Genomic DNA, 24,532 nt, shown 5'->3' with positions numbered 1-24,532 from the left:
TTGACGAGCTGCAGGTTTTTGTTGTACATTTTCACTGAATAATTCTAACAGACGATTTTCAAACTGGATGTCATTCACAATTTTTTTTCTTTATTCTTTTCTTATTTATTTGGGCTGACCAGGTTGGTTAGATAAATCACTTGATATTAGTATGAAATGCTTATAATAATTTGTTTTTATTCTTGGCTTACATGGATATTTTCTGGATGAATTGGTCTTTCCCCCTCCCTTCAGTCCCAGTCCCCTTCTGAATTTCTGTGTGGGGAAAAAAGAAAAACAACAAACAAGTCTTTTTTTTCCAAAATACCTGGTTTATTTCCGCAAACAATGGATGCAAACTTAACTAAAAGAGAATTGATCTGGGGGCAAACCTAACCTTAGAAAACTTCTCTCCACTGCAGTAAGCTTCACAAAGAACAAAGACTCTTAAAAGTTGTTGCTTATTTCACTTCTAAGAGTATTAAATGTAAATGTAGCAAACTTGATGAACATAGGATGAATATTTAACTCCAAGGTGGCAAGGAGGTTGTCTGGTCTGTTTTACTATTGTTTAGGAGTCAAGCAAGTGCTACATGAAATAACAAGCATCATAATTAAGAAATGTGATCTGTTTTCTTTTTCTGGAGGCTCTGCTCAATTTGATTCCGACGACACAGCAACACCCAGAGGTACCAGGGCTCTCGAGTCTCACAAAACTGCTGCCGTCCAGGAAGAGAAACACGGGGAATGATACAGAGCTGGGAGGGGGCAGAGAGAGATTTTTATTGGAAGCTGTTAAAGTGGTTGCTATGAGACCTTCTCCAGCTAACACAGGCACAGCAGTGAGTGTGAGGCTGATAAATCGTACCTCTTGCATTATACCTTTCCTTTCTGCGTTGTTTTTTTGTTTTTTTTTTCCCCTAACACAGCTTTTATAGTTGTTTAAGATCAGAGGAAACACCTGCCAGTTGCTTATTCTTCCCTTTTGCTCCCTTCTTCTACCTCGTGCAAGATGGAGCTAGAAAATGAAACGATCAGCACCTCCAGCAATTCTTCAGCAGGCTCCAGAGAGTACAAGGTGGTGATGCTAGGAGCTGGGGGAGTTGGCAAAAGCGGTAAGTTTGAGCAACATTATTTTGGGGGATAAGGGGTGAATGGGTAGTGTAAAGTTTACGGAAAAAAGAGCGCTGTTTAACGAAGGGTTTCTTTCCTCTTTCTCTTGAATGTGGCTTGGATAAAAGACTGTAATTCATGACTGGGGCAGTGAGTCAGCTTAATTTGTTACAGACTGAAATGTTATAAGCCTTTATAACTGGATATTTTTGTAAAACTAACCTTGGCTCTGTTATATATGAGGGGAGAGTGACCAGCTTGCTGCTGTTACTTTAACAGCAAGTGGTCATGTCACTCTAACACTTGGTGAGGGGTGATGGTTTGCTGGATCGTGTGGATGTAACTTGTTGGCCTGCCGGTCCTTGTGCCCCGGCAGAAACGAGACTAACTGCAAAGTCAGCTGTACAGTGCAAAGTGTGGAGGATGCCTACAGGGGCTCTTTTTTCTTCCCCACGTCTTCTTTTGACTTTTTTTGCTAAGTGTCATTACGGATCAGCTGGTGTTAGTCTCCTCTCCGGACAGTTACAGAATGCGTGTCTGAGTCTCACTCCAGGAGGTAACGGAGATTTGTGGTATGTTTTAATATCACTGTCCAGTGCTGGCAAGATATGCTAGTGTCTGACAATGGTATCTCTTCAGAGGAGTCATTATTTTTTCCAGACAATGCTTTCTTTTTACCAGATATTATCACCTTTGATTTATTCTCACTGACACTAGCATTCTCTGTTCTTTAAAAGACTTTGCTGAACGTGCAGTGTTTGTCTCAGAAGCTAGTATATTGAGCTGGCCACACAACAAGCATTTGATTACATCTTCTGGAAATTCAAAAGAAAAAGAGAAGAAAAAAACAAACAAAAAAAAAAAAAAAGAAAAAAGGGATAATATAACATATCCAGGCTAAATTCCAAAGGAATTTCAAGATAAATAAGCTGTGACACTAGATCAAACAAGTTTTGTCTCCTATTCAAACAACAAGACAAGGTATAGATGCAAAAAATTAAATATTGTGAGTGGATATAATTTCCTCTCTGTACCCATAATCTTTGTCTTTTTGTTATATTGGCTTCAACTTCGGTGGCACATCTTTTAATGAAAGATTTTTCCCATCAGTATGGCTTAACCAAGCAAACAATTATTGCACAAATGTTATGATAAGATCACTACATAAAATGGGAAAAGAGAAAATAAAGAGAAAATATTGGTTATCTCACAGTAACTTTCTGCAATATCAAATTATCAAGTTATTTTTTTCATGGTATAACAGGTATCCAGGATATGTCAACTGGAACTTTCAGTAAATTGACACTTTTTTTTTTTTTCCTGAGTGCATCCAAAAGATGGCAGCAATTTTTCCCAAACATATTACTGTAAGAACGATGTTATTTTGAGGTCTTATTCACCAAAACAAAAGATATTACAAACTATACCATATTCATAGTATGACCAAATTGAGGAAACTTTAGACTTCCCATTTACAATTAGATTAAGGCTTTAAAGCACAAATTAAGTTTATTTAATCCTCTTGGTTCAGAAAACATTAATTGCTGATTTTATGAGAATAAAACCTTCAAATCACAAGGTAATGATATCTCTTCAAAGCTGAGGACCACATAATTGTTCAAGAAGAATTGAGTGTCTGGGTGGTCTAGAGAAATAAAAATAGGGTGAAATGGATAGTTAGGACATTCAACAGAATTAATAGAAACCTTCCGTTGTTGTCACGAAAGTGAAAATTCTGGGGAAAAAAAATAGCAGCTGAGGATTAAGAGTCTAGAAGAAAGGAAGTGGGCAGTTCATCCTTTACTGGCTATGAACTTCCAATGTGGAATGGGCATGAAATGTTTCAGTAGAATCTTGAGATACTCCAACCAATAGAATTCTGATAGAAATAAGTAAAAATTGATGTCATTCCATAAGTTCATTCTGACTGTTGTGTAGGCAGGATATACACTGGATTAAATGCAGAAAAAGGCCTGAATGACTACTTTTATTCCCCAAGATGAGTTCTGCTTTCCCTTAATGACCTAGATTCACTCTGTCCAGGAAATCATGAATTTAAACATAAAAAGTGTCAGAGTAGAATAAGGATGAGGGATTTTAAAAAGTTCAATTTTCAATTTAGAGTTTGACAGATAAGTGATATATGGGATGATGTATTAATAATATCTTGGCTTCTTTTTCCTTCTTCTTCCTCCTCTTTCACTTTTTAAGTCATGATAAAAGCAGTAACAGCTGGGGTTAAGTTGCTGAGTGGGAAATTTCTTTTGGATGAAAGCCTTTCTATTCCTCATTTTGATCAATATTAAATAATTCAGGTTTGGAAAGAATTTTCCTAAAGAACCAAGCTGCAGAAATGTTAGAAGATTTCTTTTTATCCTGGACGTAGTTCACTTCTAGAGTTCCCCTGGGCTTTTTGACCTTCTGTTTCCCACCCTCTTCTGTTCTTTTACTGTGCCACTTCATACTGCATGTATGGATGTCTTTGCTTTGAAAATTCTATGCCCATTGCAAGGGGCTGAAGGTTGCGATTGTGTGTGTGGACAGTGAAGAATGAAGGACACCAACAGTGGATGTTCTTTTGATGTTGGTGTTTATAGAATATTTGCTTTGGGTTGTCAGGCTTGTCTCTTCAGTTCTGTGCTCAGAGATGGCAGACAATCCAGGGGAACTGCCAACCTCCTGTTATTTGGGCTATTCAGTGTAGTAGAAATTTCACAAGAATTGGTAATAGAAGGTAATCTCAGAACATCCAAATCTGATACCCACCACATTCAGAGTAATGATGTGTAAACTGAAAATGGTTCAAGAATTGTTACTTAAAGGTCATATTTCAAAATCAATGCCAGAAAAACAAACAAAAAAATAATTCTGCCACTATTTTATAGGGGAAAAAAACACCATCCCAAACCCCAGAGTTCAGAACAAATAGGTAACAGTGGTCCTTAATTAAAATCTTCAAAGATATATGTAAATTTTGCTGGGAATTTCTGTACTGTAATTATAGATTATAGATTCCCTAGAATGAGGGTTCTAAGACTTCTGAAAATAGAACTATTTTTGTTTTCAGAGTAATATGCTAATGTATTACTTTCCGTAGGTTGTGTCTGCATCGAGAATAGCTATACACTCTGCTGCAAGTTCAGACAAAAATTAGGCTAGAACCAGGAATTAAACTGAAATGAAATAAAATAAAAGTAAATTTTCTACTGACTTTCATTTGATTATAGTCTGTACTGAAATTGCCCATTTATAATGATAGTAAAATTTAAATTAAAAAAGGGGACTTTGACACTTGTTCTTCTCTTGTTCTGTGAAATATCTCATGTCAGCTCAGTACCATTGAAACCTACCTCAAGTTGCCTCATGTAGGATTTAAACCCTAAAAATCTTAGTGGCTTTGAAACAGGTTTTGCTTACAAACACATTCAAAGATCTGCATCTGGACAATGAACCTAGTATTTTCATGGTCCCCAGTCTGATGCAACTCAGACCTCTGGGTTTGACTCTATTTTTCAGTGTTACAAAAAATATATGCAAAAGAGCCTCTAAACCCTGAGACCATGCATTGCTGGCTGATATTGAGCAAACTAATTACACTAATACCAACAATTAACTGTAGCACATTCTGCAAAACATTAGCAATAATTAACTGAGGGGTTGCACAGTGGATACCGAAAAGAACCAAAAATTGATGTACCTGTGCAACTGAATAAAATAGAAAACCTCTGCCTAATGAAAAATTATTATTATCTAGGCAACCTTCAAATGCTGATAAAATTGCACTGTAATCTAATGTGGCTGAATGAAAATGTTGTTCTAGGTTGGGTCTGATTCCCCCCCCCCAGTGCTTGATTTATTTAAGAGTGAAGATGATCTACTGTTTTTTCCTGGTAGATGGAATTACATGTTTATCCATACAATGGGTCTATCATAGATGCAAAGTGAATTTCATGCTGCCTGTGAAAGTTGCATTTCAGATGAGAAGAGGATTTTTTTCAAAAATTCAAAAACTAAAAATATTTGTTACTAGTAAGTTTTTTTGTTTGTTTGTTTGTTTGTTTTTAAATCAAATAGATTGCCAGTTTATTTGCTGCCACCTTAAAAATATTGAAGGGATTGTCAAATAATTATGGTAAGATTTTTTGTAAAACTAAAACTAATATATTTTTAATTTTAATATAGAGATTTGGAAAACATTTGGATTTATATTTCCAGTTTTCAATCTTCAAAAAAAAAAAAAAAAAAGAGGAGAAAAGAATGAATTAAGAAAAGGTTCTCTTAAGGTTGCTAGAGGAAGAATATGAAGAAATGTATGTCTCAGCCTCATCTGGTTGGGGAATGCATGCTCTTTCATTGATTTCCTTTTTTCTTTTTGTGAGTGTTGCACAAATGACGCATTTCTACAGATGCAGGTGACTCATCCAATTAATTTCAGGATTGTGTGTACAAAATAAGTTCCAAAATGTGTGAAAACAGGGATACGGGAACTTCTGTACTAGGAATTGGATTAATTCCCCAATTTTCTTTTATTTATATGATCAACTGCTTTTTTTTTTTTTTTTTTATAGTTTTACCTCTTATTCTGTCTAGATAAAGCAAATTCTGTGCCTATTCATTTGAAACATATACTCATAACAAGAGTCCCCAGTAAATAGATATAGCGCCACAGAGTGTATTGGAGCTCTGGCTCACTCCAGCTGTTCGTTAATCCCTTGGAGATAAATTAGCATATAATCTGGGCTACACTGGAAAAGGATGAAGAGGAAAGGTAGAGATGCCACTGGCATCAAAATAGCTGAGTTTCAAAAGTACCATTCGGGTCTTACACCATCCCAAGGCTCAGTATTGTACAGCACACTTCATACATTCATCAAATACCTTCTCAGTAGGTTTTTTTGGTGAGGGGATGGTTTTGGCTTGGTTTTTGTCTTTCCCCAGTATGTTCTCAGGTACAGCTATACTTCCCTAAATGACTAGTGAATTGATCAAGGCAAAGAGTCTGGCCTTCTATTGCCTTCTGAGCCAAACCAATAGCTAGAATGAAGGTGGGTGAATATGTATGCTCAGTATATGCCAAGGAAAAAAGGTAGACTTACAAGTGTCTGGGCATGGTGTGGATTACAGGTAAGGCAAACCAAATTCCAAATTCTCCCCAAAGTCAATATAAGTATAGTTTTCCATCTCTAATTTGGTGCTGCTTCTCCTATGACTGCACAAATACCCATCTGTTTTTTTGTTTTTTTTTTTTTTTTCTAACGGGAGTAGAAACTGAGATACCCACTTAATAAAGACACACATCTGCATCCCTCCGAAAAGAAATGTTTTTTTTCCCTTATGCTTTGTCTGAAAAAACACAACTTGGAGTTTTGCAGCCAAATATAAGACTCATTCAAATTAAGAAAAATAATTAAAAAAAAAAATGGGGAAAGAAGAAAGGGTATCTATTTGTCGACCAGAAGAAAACATCTTTCTTGGTAATAGTTCTGAAAGCACATAGGTATCGATCACTCAAAATGACATATAAATTCCTTTGGTCACTTCATGGTACTGACTGTAACCTGTGATCTGCTGTGACCTGATGTAGAAGTGTCAGTGCAAGGTTGGGAAAGGAAGAGGAGACAGCAGAATACTAACACTGGTACAGCCCAAACGACATAGTAACACTTCTTGACAATTATGTATCCATGGAGAAAAAATCCTACCTGAACACCTTAAGCCACCAGCTAAATTTGTCATGTTTGAGATGCTGTAAATTGAATTACAGTCATAGTTCTAATGAAGAATTAAAAATCTTATATGCACATTGATGGTGATGTAGGTTGTACTTTCTCCATGAAGAAAACCCAAACAACACTGTAGAGAAGGCCCACCAATGCCAGACAACCATATCCCTGGGTATGGGCAACCTCCAGGTTTTCTCGTTAACCGGATTAAGCACTGGAGACTTTATAAAGACAGGGTTCTGATATATTTGTGATCTTCGATAACAATGTGTTTCAATTACCTTTGCGGATAGGTTATTGAATTTGTTTCAAGCTCAATTTTGTGTAATTCCAACTTCTAGCCATATTATCTTATCACTTCTTTGCTAACAGCTTTGAAAAACTCCCTCTTCTCCTACTTTCCTAACTGTTAATGTGTATAGATGATGGTCAGTTCACATCTTGATCATCTTGCTCTTCAATATATTGAGCATCTGAAACGTCACTTGTAGGAGATTATTTTCCTGCTCAGAGCATTTTGTATCTGTTGTTGGAGTGCCCTAGTATTTCCACATAATTTTCTGAATATGAATTCCAAAAATTGACATGCTGTTCTGTTAGTGGTCTTGCTAGATGCGATATTGCTAATTTATTTGCTCTTGACAGTCCTTTTTTGTTCCACTGAGAATAATGGACCCTTTTGTTTATGTATAGTTCACAGGGATCACATACAGAGAAATATCACAGTAACACTTAAGTTGCTTGGTCCTTCCCCCGGTGTAGTCACCTGTGCTATCACATCTGTAGTGATGACTTGAATTCTGCATTCCCATACGTCTTATTCTATTTTGGAAGTATTTTGCTGGGTTGTGATCACTGAAGATGATGATTCAAATAATTCTGGACCCATTTCCGATATTCTTCATTTATCTTTAGTGTGTTTTTTATTCACTTGAAAGGATTAAACATATTGCTTATTCACTAATTTTCTTGACTACGGGCATACCTTGTGGCCAGAATTATTTGCCTTGGAGAAATGAGTTAAAGATGTTTCCATTATTTTGCCAGTTCACATAATTCAATGGCTGGAAGGATGGAGAGTTCAACTATGGCTCCTGCATTTAATAGGATGGTTTCTGCATGTGAGATGCCCACTGGCTACTGAGAAAGCTGTCTGCAGTTCTGGTTTCTTCAATACCAGAAGCCATCTGATAAATAAGTGAGAGTTCAGAGAAGATGAACAGTGACAGATGACTATGTCTATATTCAAATAGGTCTGTCAAACAGTAGTCTGTGATTCTTCATTGTGCAACTTGCATATGTATACAACGATTTAATGTAAATAGGTCTGGATGCAGGTGTAATGTGAACGGTTTGGTCTATCCAGCTTCTCCCATCATGACATGACGAATACCCATTTGGATAAGGCTAGCAAGTGGGCTGTTCACTGTCTGTGCCTCTTCGGCACAGGGGACAGAGTATGTATAATATTTGAAGGTAATATATATCAAGAAAAGAAGACGTTTTCCAAAATTTGTGAAGGAAAAGGACCAGAATTGCTTAATAAAAAGTAATCTGTTAAGTGGTAAAATTAGAATTAAAGCATGTATAATTAGAGATGTATGAGATCGTCAGGCCTGAATTCCTTTGGTCAATAAAAGCAGTATACATCCTTAAGCATGTGCTTAAAAGCAAGATGGAGGAGATTGTGGAATAGTCTTTGAAAGGAACGGGTTGGTGAAAGTTGTATAAGTCTAATTGTTTTATGCTAATTTAAGATAGAAGAATATATTATAGAGATTGAGCATTAATAGGCAAATATACCTGAACAGAAAAAAAACATTTACAGTCTTCAAAATCTCCTATAGAGGAGAAGGAATACTGTCATCCTCAAAATTATGCAATGTGTTAAAAGTCGTCTGTACTTGTGGCTGATCTGGCGTTACGAATGCGTATAACCAGCATCTTTCTTTATGTTCTGACTGCTTAAGAGAGATCCTAATGCTGGTCTCAAGACTGGACTTCGTTGTTTACAAACAAAGTCATTTATATTGCCTCATACAAAGCTAAAGTGCAGCCTTTAGAGTATAAGGGTTCCTCTATGACTGGAAACATGCCGAGGTGGCAACCTAATGGTAACGGACACCTAATATATATGTTGGGTATCGGTGCAGATGGAAGGTAAGTAGATCTGTTAGCTCACCACTTGCAAAAAAACTGTTCTCTGTTCTGCTGATGGAAATGAGATTTACTGATTTTGGATCTTCACCTAAACCCTTTCTATGTGAACAAAGATGTGAAGTGATTACAACTCATGGAAGATTATACTAATGAATCTGCTTTTCAAGGGGCGGTTTATTGAAAGAAAGCTTCACTTACACAGTGAAAATTTCAGTGAGATGCATACTGCTTATCTTTTCCCATTCATACTGCTTGCTATGAAGAGATAGGAAACCTTCTGGGCTGTTCCTCAACAACAGGAATTGAACTATCAAGGGCCCTCCTGGTTTCAACCACACACAAGTCTGCCATTTGAAATGCCCAGATTGAAGTCTCAAATAAGGGAACAAGCACTGTTTCATGACAATGACTGGGCACTGTCGGTATCTTTGCTGTAAACAATCTGTTGAGGCAGCCACAGGAGCTGTTTCCCTTCCAAGCCATCCCTGCTGCTGAGCTGAGCCATCTGCAGCATTTTAGGCACGTGCTCTCGCTACAATTTGCATGAGATTAAATAAATTAGGGACACTCTTGAAAGCACAATTAAGAAACATTTTTTTTTTCCTTCTGTTGCTGCTTTCATCCCTTTTCGTTCCACACGTTCCATTTTATTTCCTTCCATTCCTATGGTAATCTTTTTTTCCACTTTTAATTTGTTCGTTGACTTTAATTAGTCTCCCTTTGCGCCTGCAAGCCTTTCCATTTTTTTTTCAAAGCTGGAAGACTCACCATGCTCACACAGCTCCACTGACAGTAATTGAATGTTGCCAAAGTGTTGTGTAGGGTTCCACTTTCAGAGGTCTTGCAGTCTTGGGAAGACACTTTGCTGCAAGCTATAGCGATTTACTAATGCATTCCCTGCACCAATCAGATCCCAGTGAAGACACCAGTTAAAACCACTTTGTTTCGAAATGTTTGGAGAAGATCCAAAAGAAGAGTGTGTATATGTGTGTGCAACTCTCAGGAGTTGCCAAGTTGGGTTATTGTGACCTCCAAAAGAGGTATGTTTTCAACTTGGTTACCTGTTGTAAAGCAGTGCTTTATCTTTTCATTCAGATAAAACCCAGGAACTAAACTAGTTATTTCAGGGGACCCATAGGTGGACCCACAAATGGTTATAAGTTTTAAAAAATTAATTTCAGAAGCTTTTGCAAAGTAAAAGCTCTGATCAGCTGAGACTGATGCATGTAGTTCTTTAGCTTACTCTGACCACAGCTACGAGAAGAGCTGTTGAATTTCTTTCCCTGAAATCTCACTGAAGCGCTATGCAGTTTTGTAATTCTGTAATTCTTGTCCATTTTCACGTGCAGAAAATAAAGGAACCCTAGTTGAAATTCTTATTTTCTATCAGATCCTGTGATTCCTTTAGTAACTTTACTAGGGTACTAGCTGCATGACAGCTAGTTGTATTATACTGAACTGTTGCGTGCTGAACAGGATCTGAAGTGTCTTTACAGAAACATCTTTAGCAGCTTGCAAAACATGTACTATTGTTTCAGATTTTTACTCAGAATGTTCAAAACCAAATATTTTCAAATTCTTCATTGTTTTAAATCAGCAGAACTCTAGCTTCTTAAGTCCTGGAGAATGCTACGCAGGCTGTAAAGTTTCCCCTTCTCTAAAATTTTATCAGGAAATTTCTTAAGTGGAAATGATGTTCCTTTCTCAACTTGAATAAAAAATAAACATTAGATGTTTTCTACACAGTGAATAATCTTACTTGGGTTGCCTGGTGACGGGGTCATCCATTTACTCACCACACATTGTATACAACAGGTCTGCTTCGTCCAGTATCTGCCACTGCATACAGCCAAAGAATGTATCCTGAGCCTCATGGGGTCTTGTTTGTAGATATGCTCTAGAGACTCTTTATTTCTCTACTGGGAATAGAGGAGAAGAAGGAGCAATCTGTTGCAGTAATCAAGTAGCCCCCCATGAGCTCCAGAAACCTGATATCCTATCCCTTTCTTTCACTTACAGTAAGTTCAGTGGATTTTCCGGTGTCTAATAATAGCTGTCAATTTGCATCATAATTTCTCTCTCAGTGGGTACTCTGTTTACTGATCCGTTTTTAGAAAAGTGGAAGTCAAAAGACACTTAAAAAAAAAAAATCTTTCTTCCATGTAAATTGACTAAGTTACTTAAATGTTATTACATGTCTGACATAACAAGAAGTAGTAAATCACATAGGTTTCTACTGTTTTTCAGATAACATGCTCAAAATGACAATTGGCTGCAATATTTGAGGGTGGAGAAGTGGTTAGGAAAAAAGGACATCAGAAGAAATAAACTGAGCAGTGGGAGAGGGGGGATGTAACAGAGGTGAACAACTAAGAATAAAGAACAAGAAATTAGAAAAAATGGAGGCATGGGGAAAAGATGGAGAAAACAGAAAACTAGATAAAGATGACTAAAAGCAACGGTAAGGGAGTCAACAGATAGAAGGAAAGGGCAGTATTTTATACTTTAAAGAGCATTGTTCTCAGATGCTGTCTTTTCATTGTGCTTAGCCTACCAGATGCTACTTGTCCGTGGTTATACCCCAACATCTTCTGCAGGTACCGGTGGGCAGAAAGTACACAGAGGTCACATCTTTCTCCTGCCTGTGTGACTCCTTATCCCATGTTTCTCACCCACTGGCTTTCACAGAATCATAGAATTGTCTAGGTTGGAAGGGACCTTTAAGATCATCCAGTCCAACCACCAACCTAGCACTGACAAGCTCACCCCTAAACCATGTCCCTCAGCACCACATCTACCCATCTCTTAAATACCTCCACGGATGGCAACTCCACCACTTTCCTGGGCAGCCTGTTCCAATGCTTGATACACCTGATGGGGTGCTAGGCAAAAAAGTGCTTCTCCTGTGTGGTGTTCTTACCGTCATCCAGAACTGAGAGGATTCTGTGGGCCCCAGCCTTAGCAATACCTAGCACCTATTGAAACCAGGGGGAGGCCCAGCATTTGTCAGACTCTTCTCTGTTCTTTGAAGAATTAGTTCCATCCATACGCCAAGATCTCAAACAAAATAATGAATCACAGTGGTACCAGAGATATATTTCAGCTAGTACCAGGAAATAAAATTAGGTTCTTTTTCCCCCCAATCTGTGAAAAATGTCAAGTTGCAAAGCAAAAATATATGTCTTTCTATATGTTTTTTCTTATTCTTTGTGACCCAGCTGTTACCTTCACTCTCATTCTCTAGGTTTTACTGCTCATCACACTTGCCTACAAACAGCTACCTCCTTATAATCAAATGTGGACAAATGGTAGTAGGAAGAAAAATCAAAACAAAATGCCAGTGACTATAAACAGATTTAAATACACATGTCATTGAAACATAGTCATGTAAGATTTATTTAAGTGTAAAGTAACACACATTTTCACTCTTTAAGGGAAATAGTTGTTGGTGTCAATGTGTTATTCAAAGAATTATAGAAAGCTTTACAAAACCTAGTGAGATAACTATTTTTACTGATTGACAGTGACAGTATATTTACAGAATAGGATTACTTGGTGATTGAAAGCCTTTATTCCTCAATGTCATTTACGTAGAAAGAGCTATGGATCAAACTAGTTTGTGAAGATGCTTCATGTGTTTCTAAAGCATCACTGTACCTGATGGATAAGTATTACTATATTAAGTTTCAAGTATTAGTTAAACCAGTTTTGTATGTTGGGATACTTTAAGGTGGTATAAAATAAGCATGTGAATGAAGTGTATTTCTCCTTGTTTATAAGAAGGAAAAGCACAGAAATTAAAATTTTTGTTCCAAGAAATTTTTAACTGTTCACTTCCTGACTCTGAGTATCTCAAATGAAGTTGATAAAAATTGTAGGCGTTGAATACTTTAGAGGGACAGAACTCATGGGAATATCTTTGGCACCGCTGATGTTAATTTAGTCACAACAAAAGCATGATGTGGATTAGGAACAGATTAGATAGGCTGTAGTAGACCTGATTGCTCAGGAAATGACCTAGGTAGACAGAATACCAGCTTGCAATGTGATGAAAGTTCCTGAGGGAATCAAAGGTTTCCCTGGTTCACAGTTCAAGTTCAATGGAACAGACAAATACCATGAATAATTCTTTTCAGGTTTAGTGCAAAATGGGTCGCGAAAATATCATTAAGAGGCCGGTGATAGAATTACCTGCTTCTGAGTTCCAATTCCTTCCTCCCGCTTTTTCTTGCAGGCTCCCCCTTCAAGCATACGGTAGAATTTATGAGGGATGTGGTAAATGTAAAATACCACCTGTTCATGTTAGTACAGTGTGTGGAGTCCATGCTATCTTTCAAATTTCTTTTTATCTTTCTCATAAACTTACTTTAAGTGTACTTCCTTCTAATAAAATATTTTACCAGGAGTATGGTAGGATTGAAGGACTTGGATTGATAAACTATTGTGAAATAGTTGTTTTGTGTCCCATTTTTTTTAATATATTTTTAATTTATCTTTATTTATAGTAATTTCAGTATGTTTAACATATGATGAGTTTCCCACAAAGGCCCATGTTAAAAACTTACCTATCTTCAGAAACATCTCTAGCTACACCGAAAACCAAATACATATTTGTTTACTTTAGCACTGGAAAACCAAGATAGGACGGGTCTTATTTGTTCCTTCAGTGTCTTCTGTGTCATATCAGTTTGGTTCAGTGATTACTGTCACTATTGCGGCGTTTAAAAGAGCTGAAAACAGACTGGAAATGGAAACTGTGTTCCATGCTGCCTCACGTATCACAAAGAAAACTGGCAGCTTAACGCAGACTCTTTGCTTGACCTTAGCAGTAGAGCAGAAAGAATACAGCTCTTTTTTCTTATGCTGAGAGTCCCATCCAAATTAATGCATCTTAGCGGGGAAGACACTCACACCGGAGTAGGTGGGGAGGGAAACAGGGAAAAATGATGCAGCTGAAGAATGAAATCTGCCTTTGTTCCTGCCTGTGTCTTTGAAATTACCATAAAATGCCTTGTCCTCTGTTTTCTGCACTGCCCACTCAAAAATCTGTATAAAAACGGTTAAAGCAGTGTACGGTTAAATGGGATGGAGCAGAAAGAGGGGAAGATGTAGGAATTACTCCAGCGATTTTTGTAGGTTTGGGAAGAAGTATCGTATAGTCTTGTGTCTAGCAAATATTATAACAGAATTGATAGCAGAATTTGTAGGACAAAGAATCTCAGGTGTGTTTCAAGTTTCATACATTATGGAAGGAATAGCTAACAGGATATATGTTCCTGGGTTACAAAATAGTTTCTGAAGTTTAAGACATAAATCTTTTGGTAAGCAATTATAGTGGATTGACCCCAGCCAACACTCAAACAACCACCCAGCCACTTGCTCGTTCCTCTCTTCTACAGGAAAGAGAGAAAGGGGAAGACTTGTGACTCAAGTTAACAGTTTAATAGCTGAAACAAAAACTGCAGGCACAAGCAAGGAAAATAAAGAATTTATTCACTGTTTCCCACTTGCAGGCAGATTTTTAGCCACTTCCTGAAAAGCAAGGCCTCTGCACATGTAATGGTTTCTTGGGACTACAAGTGCCATAACCATGAATGTCCCCGCTTCCTCCTGTTTTCCGTGAGCTTTTATTTCTGAGAATGACAACCTATAATATGGAATATCTCTTTGGTTAGTTTGGAGCAGCTGTCTCAGCTGTGGCTCCTCCCAGTCTCCTGCCTTCCCCTAGCCCACTTGCTGGGTGCAGAGGGAGGAAAAGAATAAGCTTTGATGCTGCACAAGCACTGTCCAGCAATAGCCAAAACATTGGTGTACTATCAGCACTGTTTTAGTCACAGATCAAAAGACTTAGCACCATACTGGCTGCCATGAAGAAAATTAACTCCATCCCAGCCAGACACAGTACAGAAATTTATAGTCTGAAAAGGAGTAAAGAAGATTTATTTTTTCTTTGCAGCTTTTGTCTGTGACATCATGTTTATATCATATGAGCTGTATGTTGGTACCGCCATGCTCTTGTGTTTTGTTGAGTTGCTGTTGGAGGCCACAAAGCCAGTGGAGGCCATAATTATTTTCCTTCTCTTTTCTCCTTGTTTACAATTTGGCTGTTGAAAAAATATCTGTTGTTTCCTTGTTTCCTCGCTTTGCTCAGAAACCTCTTAGTTGGAATCTACAGATGGGTGTCTCGGTGGCATGGAGGTATTTCTGCTGTACACCTTGCACATCTATGTCTTACTCATAGGCTGTCTCTGCAGCACCTACACAGTAGTTTAGAAATATTTGCAGTCCTGCCACCTCACATGTTCCTGAGGAGCACCAGCAATGAATCCAGCAGAATCTTACAGTCAGGTGCCAAAGTACTTACAGAGTTCTTGTAGCTTTTTCACACAAGAGGAAATTTATGGTGTGCTACTGTTTGTTTTTTTTTTTTTTTTTTTCAGTTGAAATGAAGAACGACGTATTTATATTATCATTAAATCATCATTGGTAAAAAGTAGGTCAGTATCCCTAACATTTGGTGCCATTGCTAAAGTACCAGTAGTTCCAAGGAGACTTAAATCACTGTCTTTCCTGGAAGGAACCTGTTGAATCCCATACTGCAGGTCAGCACTGGCCAGTATTGCAGTCATCCTCCACACCAGGTCTTCAATTCTCAGTCTCAGGATTGTCCATGCAGCAGAGTATTTGGAAGTCAATCTGGGAAGCCAAACCACTTTTGAAGTCTAAGACTATTCAATTCAGATGTTCTATTACAGCTCAGTAACTGAGCCAGTGCCAACTACATGGAGAAATCAGACACTGTGCAGCACAGCTGAGACAGTGGGATGGGTCAGCAGCAGCGTCCCAGGCAATTTTGGTGCCGTGCAGGACAGACGCTAGAGCAGGATGGTGGTGCTGTCTTCCCACTGCAGCTCTCTTCATCTCTGTGATACTGGCTGCACTTCTCGATGCCCAGGTGGTATTTTTCAAAGCATGGTAGTTTCTCGGCCTGATTCTTGGCAAATCTTTATATCTGCTTTGTGGCAGGGAATGGTCATTTCAGAATGGTGATTCCCAAAGATCATTAGCACGTACTTAACAGTCCCAGAAGTCAGTAACAAAGTATGCAGTGGACAAGATTGACTGAAGTGCCAGTTATTAAAGGCAGATGAGGTTTTGTTCCTCTTTCTTCTAGTCAAGTAAATCTGATAGACATAAATGCAATAGAATGTATAAATGCAATTAAAAACATAAAAATAAAAAAAAAAATTGAAATTATTTTATTTACTATTTCATCTGATCTAAAGTAGTTCTTATGACTGTAGCTTGAGGCTGTATATTTCTATGTTGTTTCCCCTGTCCCCATCTTAGTTCATATACATTCTAAATAACTGCACATCTTTTTGTAAGGTTTTGGGCATTGAAAAGATACAAAAAGTTTGAGTGAACTAGTAGTCCCCAGACAGCCATAAAACTGCAACTGGATTTTCATTTTCAGTTTTTAAATACATAAATCTGTATGATTAATGATCTCAGCATTTACTTATAAATAAAAAGAAATTTAAGCTGCATGATGTGTAGCAATCAAATCACTGGTATTGTTATTGTGGCAGCTGATGCATATGCTGGTGGCAGTCAGAAAGATATTGCAAACATCGTACATGAGTAAATGTAAATATCTGTAAAGACTTTTCCGGTCTAAGCTTCTTAATGTTCTGACACTGGAACATGAGGACCACATTGCTACTGATTAATGGCAAAATCTTGCATTGGAACACAGAATCTTAGCCTTTTATGTGATTTCCATATTTTATACTGTTTTGTTGTCTAGCGTACACCCCAACTCTTTGCTTCTGTTTCCCATCTGTAAAATGAGACCAGAGATATTTGCCTTCCTTTGTGGGTAATAAGCTTTCTGACCTTCAAATGCAGAATACTTTCTAAAAGCTATTAAATGATACATTTTAGTAGATACTTAAACCACAAGGGGTCATCATATGCAGCATAGTTCTATGACTGGTACCAGGTGACAAGTTCTTTGAACTTTATCCAACAATTTCTTTAGAGTCCATGTCATCTCAATAAGCAGATTAAGATAAATGTGACAAACACTAAGATAAATTCTGTAAAGACGTTATGAGTAGACATAATGATTCAAGGAAGGAGAGTCTAAAATGCATTTTGGTAAAATAAGCAATCAGTTAAATTAGTGTATATCTCCTCAAACAAACAACAACAACAACAAAAAACCCAAAACAAAAAACTTGCTACAACTACTGAATTATTGAGCAGACAGGTAGGCACAGCCAGGTACTTCTTGGTTGTGTTTTGGGATGGGCCCAGTACCATTACTCTTCTTTGAGAATTCTTCCCAAGTTGAAACTCCAAAACAGAAAGAATAGTTTATTTTAAACCTTGATAGACCTAAATATGAAAGATCTCATTAGGTGTTCAAGATTCAGGCAGGTCTGCGATTTCGCAGAAAGAAGCAGGAAACTGTGGGGAGAAATTTAGGTCACAGTGCTAAAATTCATCTTGCCTGGTTTCAGCTTCTGAAAATGATAGAATCATAGGCGGTTTAGGTTGGAAGGGACCTTGAAGATCATTGAGTTCCAGCCCCCCCGCCATAGGCAGGGATGCTTCCCAACAGACCAAGTTTCTCAAAGCCCCGTCTGGCCTGACCTTCAACACCTCCAGGGATGGGGCCTCAACAACCTCTCTGGGCAACCTGTTCCATTGCCTTACCACCCTCAAAGTGAAAAATTTCTTCCTAATATCTAATTTAAACCTGTCCTTTTCCAGTTTAAAGCCATTCCCCCTCGTCCTATCACTACATGCCCGAGTAAAAAGTCCTTCCCCAGCTCTCCTGTAGGCCCCCTTTAGGGACTGGAAGGCCGCAATAAGATCTCCCTTGGAGCCTTCTCTTCTCCAGGCTGAACAGCCCCAACTCTTTCAGCCTTTCCTCATAGGAGAGGTGCTCCAGCCCTCGGATCATCTCCATGGACACACTCCAAGAGGTCCATGTCCTTCTTATGTTGATGGCTCCAGAGCTGGATGCAGTACTCTAGGTTGAGTCTCACAAGAGCAGCAGAGAGGGTCAGAATCACCTCCCTTGCCCTGCTGGCCACACTTCTTTTAATGCAGCCCAGGACACGGTTGGCCTTCTGAGCTGCGATCGCACATTGCTGGCTCATGTTGAGTTTTTCATCAATCAACAGCCCCAAGTCATTCTTCTCAGGGCTGCTCTCCAGCCATTCCCTGCCCAGCCTGTATTTGTGCTTGGGATTGCCCCGACCCAGATGTAGGACCTTGCACTTGGCCTTGTTGAACTGCATGAGATTTGCACAGGCCCACCTCTCCAATCTGCCCAGGTCCCTCTGGACGGTATCCCTCCCCTCCAGCATGTCTACCTCGCCACACAGCTTGGTATTATCAGAAAACTTGCTGAGGGTGCACCCAACCCCACTGTCCATGTCACCGACAAAGATGTCGAACAGTACAGGCCCCAGTACCGACCCCTCAGGAGCGCCACTTGTCGCTGCTCTCCACTTGGACATCGAGCCGTTGAGCACAACTCTTTGAGTGCGACCGTCCAGCCAGTTCTTTATCCACCGAGTGGTCCATTTGTCGAATTCATGTCTCTTCAATTTAGAGACCAGGATATCATGTGGGACACTGTCAAATGCTTTGCACAAGTCCAAGTAGGTGACATCAGTTGATATTCCCTTGTCCACTGTTGGTGTAACGCCTTCATAGAAGGCCAGCAAATTTGTCAGGCATGACTTGCCCCTGCTGAAGCCATGCTGGCTGCTACCAATCACTTCCTTATGTGCCTCACCTCTATGTGCTTCAGCAGAGTTTCCAGGAGGATCTGCTCCATGATCTTGCCAGGCACAGAGGTGAGACTGACTCGCCTGTAGTTCCCTGGGTCTTCCTTATTTCCCTTTTTGAACATAGGGGTTATGTTTCCCCTTTTCCAGTCGGCAGGAACCTCACCAGACTGTCATGACTTCTCAAATATGATGGCTAGTGGCTTAGCAACTTCACCTGCCAGTTCCCTCAGGACCTATCTGCTATGTGAGTCTAGATATGTGGGGTTTCTCTACCGTTGATGGAGCAATGCGCACAATCCTAGAGATATTTAATGCCTTCCATTGTTTGAGAGAAGCCTGGATGACTAGGCAACTAAGATGACTAGTTGCCAAAGATAGGTGGGAATAGCCAGAATTCAAATGTTGGTAGGGGTGGCTGTAATAAATGTAGAGAGTTCTTTAACATAATAAATTGTTGGATTAGGTACCAGTTCCTATTATTGTAGAACTTATAAATATTACCTCTTTTTTATATATATTTATATATATATATAAATATAATTTATATTTATTTAAGAATCTTATAAGGGAGAAGCATCATCACACATGACATCTCTGTAAGGAACACTTTTAATCACAGGGTATCTCAGTTGTCCAGAAATATAGGATTGAAGATAGCTGACAGGAAGCAAGGCGTTGCCTTGCTTGCATTCAGGCAGAGAAGTCTTACCAAATAGATACTTGATATTCATAGTTTCACTGAAGCAAGTTAAGTCAACAGTTTCAAAATGGTATCACCATATTTAGAGAGTTTGGTGAAAGATGAGTCAGTGCTTCATGGAGCAGACATATCTTCCGACATTGACATCACTTTATCTGCTGTGCTGCTCACTTTTGCTCTCACTTGTTCTTGAATGATCTCTTGTTCTGTGCCACTTGATTCATCACGGTCAGTGATCCAGGCGCAAGAAAAATTCATCCCGAGACAACAAATACTTTGTAGTTTATGATATTTCTTTCCCTTTGGACTCAAGCCAATTAATTCCTCCAAAGAGAAGAAAGCTTCTGCAGTATAGCAATTCTGGCATTTCTGTGGATTGAGCAAGTACGATTGTGAGTCTCAATTCTCTCATGCAAGCATAAAGATAGTATGTTACAAAGTCGAATTATCTAAATAATAACAAAAAGTAATTTGTTTAAGGGAGTGTGTTGTGCGAAGGAATTTATTTTTGCCCTGACCGTAAATAGCACTTAATACTATGTACTAAATTTCCAGAAAGATGTATAGACCTATATCAACAACAATTTTGTTTTTAAGGAAAATTCCTATTTAAACTCCTTATCTTACTAAGATAAATAAATTCCAGCTTGTCTTGGTGTCGCTGTACCTTTATTTATTATGACACTTATTCATTTACACTAAAATTTGATCTCCCACAAGCAGAATGGCTCTGTAAAGTGTACTTCTCTCTAATCTTGCAGTTGAGATCCATTTTTTTCACCAGAGTTTTCAACTAAAAGGACTGGAGTAGTGTTATGACTGTAGATGCTTCGGGGAATCTGAAATTAAAACTATACAAGCAGACATTATTAGTTCCAATAAATGAATATAAAGCTCCCAATTCACAGGACTGTTTTATCCCCAATATTACCTTTCCTCTCTTAGAACGGCAGTCCAGTTTGCGCATCATCAGACCTAGAAATCATGATACTTGGTAAATGCTGTCTGATGCCTTTTATGTTATCTCCTGTAAGAAAAAATGGCATCTGAAACAATCAAAGAGACAAATGAAGTGAGAACTTTGCATAAGAGACAGATGATACGTAATTTAAACTATCTAGTGGCTGACTATAGTAATTGAGTTGAACGAATTACTTTCCTGAAAACAAGTGGTGGAGTCACCTGGCGCAATACGAGTAAACAGCTAGTGCACATGTGTTAGAGCTGCACGTGTGGTGCATAACTGAGGTAAGGAAGCCGAAATCATACACCTGCTTGCTCCTAGACTTTCAGTCCTTCACCTCTTTGTCTGTGCTTCTCTCTGTCTCAATATATTCAGGTTAAACAGATAAACATTTTTTAGATTTTTTCTAGTGTGTAAAGAAGAGGCATTTTCTCTTTACATTTCAAAAGTTGTGTCATATTACAATGCTTGTGGCACTGCAATATAGGACGGCTCTTGTTGTGTTCTTTTGCTTCATATTTTTTGCCTCATTCTACATCTCTAATGCTTTTTATGAATTAACACCGTCTGCTTATTTTCTTCATGTACATGTTTGTGCAGAACTGCTCATTTTTTTTTTATTCACAAACACCGTTTCTCTAAGTCTTATGGGAGTCATTTATTGGAAAATAATTGATCTTTACATGTGCTTTGTGTGTGTTCAGGGACAAGAAAGCAATGTTCTCAATGTGGCAGCTCTGGAGTGGGCATGAATTTATGCAGTTCCATTAGTGACAGTACATATCAATTCCAGTCCCAGCTGACCAATGCTGCGATTAGCATGAACAGTAAGCCACTAAAATTTCACAGACTTTGACAGACCTGTGTAGGAAGCCTTATTTGGTCAGATGTAAATGGATACTTCACCAGGTGGCTAGATTTTCAAAAGCAGAATGATATGATGTCATCCCTGTCACTTTCTTACACATGATATCCTCTAAAAAGGAATAACCTTTTCCATACTGGTAAAACGGGTCATACAGAGTCAAGTTTCCATTCAGTGACCTATATTTGAAGGTCTGACTGTGTCTGAAGATATGTTTTCTACGTTTGAATTCTCAAAGATGGATCAGTATTGTCAATGAATTTCTTGACTGTGTTTGATGCACCCCAGTTTTTGGTGGTTTGCCCTCTTGACTGCCAGGGCACACTGCTGACTCATATTGAGCCTTCTGTCAACCAGCACCCCCAGATCCCTTTCTGCAGGGCTGCTCTTCAGTCAACCCTCTCCTAATTTATACTCTGTCCCAAGTGCAGAATCTGGCATTTGCTCTTGTTAAATTTCATGCCATTGATGATTGCCTAATGCTCCAGTCTATCTAGATCCCTCCACAAGGCCTCTGACCTCTCAAGAGAGTCAACCAAGAGTGATCTTATAGTGACAATAATTCAGTCTCTATTGCTCTAACAAACCTCATCTTAAAAGTAAATAATAAAATTTAAATGGATTTATGTAGCAATTTGCTGAATTTCTTGCTCTACAGCAGCTATTGGACCAATTATAGGGATTTACCTGACTTGTTCTCTTTATCTATTCCTGGCCAACCATATCAGACCCTGATATTCAGTATGTAGCCAGAACTCAGGAAGAAACATGAAAAAGCTGAGGCCTTCTAAATGGGAATACCACTGAGAAAGGTATCAGTGTTTCTTCTTGGCCCTAGTCACCAGATAAAACTATTTAGCAAAAGATAGCCTGAATAAGATCAGGTGTGTGTGCTGTTAAACAGAGAGAATACATGGGCTTCCAGAAGGCTCCAGAGAAGAAAAACGCAAACCACCCAGCCTTTGCAAGCCTCCAGACCCAAAACAGGTGAAGCGGGCTCCGAATCCCCTTCAATAGCACATTGATACAGATACAAAACATGTGAAGAACATTAGGGTCAAGAAGATTCCTTCAAGAGATAGAGTTTACTACTGTCAAGTCTCTTGAAATGTATAAAAATAACCTAAAGCCCAATCTTTCATAAATATTGTACATTTCAAAACTGATGCACTATTGCTACAAAACCAGCTCTTTAAAAAAAAAAAATCAGTAATTTAAAATGCATAAAAATACACCGTGCACCTGTTTTATCATAATCCACTTGAGAATATTAGACTTCCAAAGCAAGGCAAAAAGAAACAAACTTTGAGAATAATTCTTTTAAAGCTGTAATCTAAATAATCAATAATATGACACTCCATGTTACAAAAAAAACCACAGAACAAAACCTGAAAAGGTGATTGTGTTTTTCTGAATATTCTGTAGGTGGACGGATCAGTCTGACTGAAAGTCTGAGAAGAAATTTGTATGATTTTTCTTTCTGCTACATAAACTTGTGGTTAACATGTTGGTCTTCCAAAGCTTGCAGAAGATAGCGACAAGATTTATGTCCACTTCTCTGGGCTGTGAACAAAGATGTAATGTTCACCTTCACTGTATTTAACTGCACCATAAGTTTTACTAATCTCTTTGTACGTATAATTACTCTTAATCTTTCCTTAGTTCTCATGAGTTTTTCCCAAGTAGTGATAAATACACAGCAGAAACATTACAGGATTTTACTACTGTCCCTTGGTACACTGACATCAGATATGAAACAAGTTTCAGATTCATGTGAAATTCAGTGATCTTCAAAAGATTCATTTCTCTTTTCTTTCTTTATGAGTAGTACAAAAATGTTGAAGAATCTCAGCTTGGTATAAGTATGTTTAAAAAGCGTAGAAAGGAGGACCCTGGGAACTACAGACCCGTCAGCCTCACCTCTGTGCCTTGAGTGATCACGGAACAGATCCTCCTAGAAGCTATGCTAAGGCACATGGAGGACAGGGAGGTGGTTCAAGACAGCCAGCATGGCTTCACCAAGGGTAAGTCCTGCCTGACCATCATAGTGGCCTTCTATGATGAAGTGCCTACATCAGTGGACAAGAAAAGAGCCATGGGTGTCACCTACCTGGACTTCTGTAAGGCCTTTGACATGGTCTCCTTATCTCTAAATTAGAGAGATATGGATTTGATGGGTGAACCGTTTGATGGATAAGGACTTAGTTGAATGGTTGCTTCTAAATGGTAGTGGTGAACGGCTCGATATCCAGATGGAGACTGGTGACAAGTGGTGTCCCTCAGAGGTCCGTATTGGGGCCAGTACTGTTCAATATCTTCATTGATGACATAGACAGTGAGATCAAGTGCACCCTCAGCAAGTTTGCAGATGACACCAAGTTGAGTGGTGTGCTTGACACGCCTGAGGGATAGAATGCCATCCAGAGGGACCTAGACAGGCATGAGAAGTGAGCCATTGTGAACCTCATGAGATTTAACAAGGCCAAGTACAAGGTCCTGTACCTGGGTCAGGGCAATCCCAGGTACCAATACAGGCTGGGGGATGAAGGGATTGAGAGCAGCCCTGAGGAGAAGGACTTGGGGATACTGGTGGATGAAAAAACTGGACTTGACTAGGCAATGTGACTCCCTTGTGCTACCACAATAAGCACTGCTAAAGTTTGTCCCCGTCTTTCTTATAAGTCCCCTTTAAGTCCTGAAAAGCCACAATAAGGTAACCCTGGAGCTTTCTCTTCTCCAGGCTGAGCAACCCCAACTGTCTCAGCCTGCCTTCATACAAGAGGTGCTGCAACCCCCTGATCATTTTTGTGGCCCTCCTCTGGACCCTCTCCAACATGTCCATGTGCTTCTTATGTTGAGGGTTCCAGAGCTGGATGCAATATTCCAGGTGTGGTCTCACGAGAGCAAAGGGGCAGAATCACCTCCCTTGCCCTGTTGGCTACGTTTCTTCTGATGCAGCCTAGGATGTGGTTGGTCTTCAGGGCTGCAATTGCACATTGCCGGCTCATGTTGAACTTCTCATTGACCATCAGCCCCAAGTCATTCTCCTCAGGGCTGCTCTCAATCCATTCTCTGCTCAGCCTGTATCTGTGCTTGGGATTGCTCCAACCCACGTGCAGAACCTTGCACTTGGCCTTGTTGAACTTCATGAGATCTGCACAGGCCCACCTCTCCAGCCTGTCCAGGTCCCTCTAGATGGTATCCCTTCCCTCCAGC

General features: G+C 39.0%; 1 protein-coding gene across 1 annotated transcript in view; it reads left to right on the top strand.

Moving 5' to 3' along the window:
• Window positions 1-991: 991 nt before the first annotated feature.
• The window catches only part of RIT2 (Ras like without CAAX 2), a gene marked incomplete at both ends in the record, with an annotated part of 195,958 nt that continues 172,417 nt past the window's right edge, over window positions 992-24,532 (top strand). Inside the window, one exon of the mRNA XM_082497752.1 lies at window positions 992-1,094. Within this exon, the coding sequence (XP_082353878.1) occupies window positions 992-1,094 (103 nt within the window). The remainder of the gene's footprint in view (window positions 1,095-24,532) is intronic.

Source organism: Vanellus vanellus, assembly GCF_965231255.1.
Source record: "Vanellus vanellus genome assembly, chromosome: Z".
NCBI lineage: Eukaryota > Metazoa > Chordata > Aves > Charadriiformes > Charadriidae > Vanellus > Vanellus vanellus.
The sequence above is the reverse complement of the archived record's forward strand: the minus strand, read 5'-3'. Positions and strand labels throughout refer to the sequence as shown.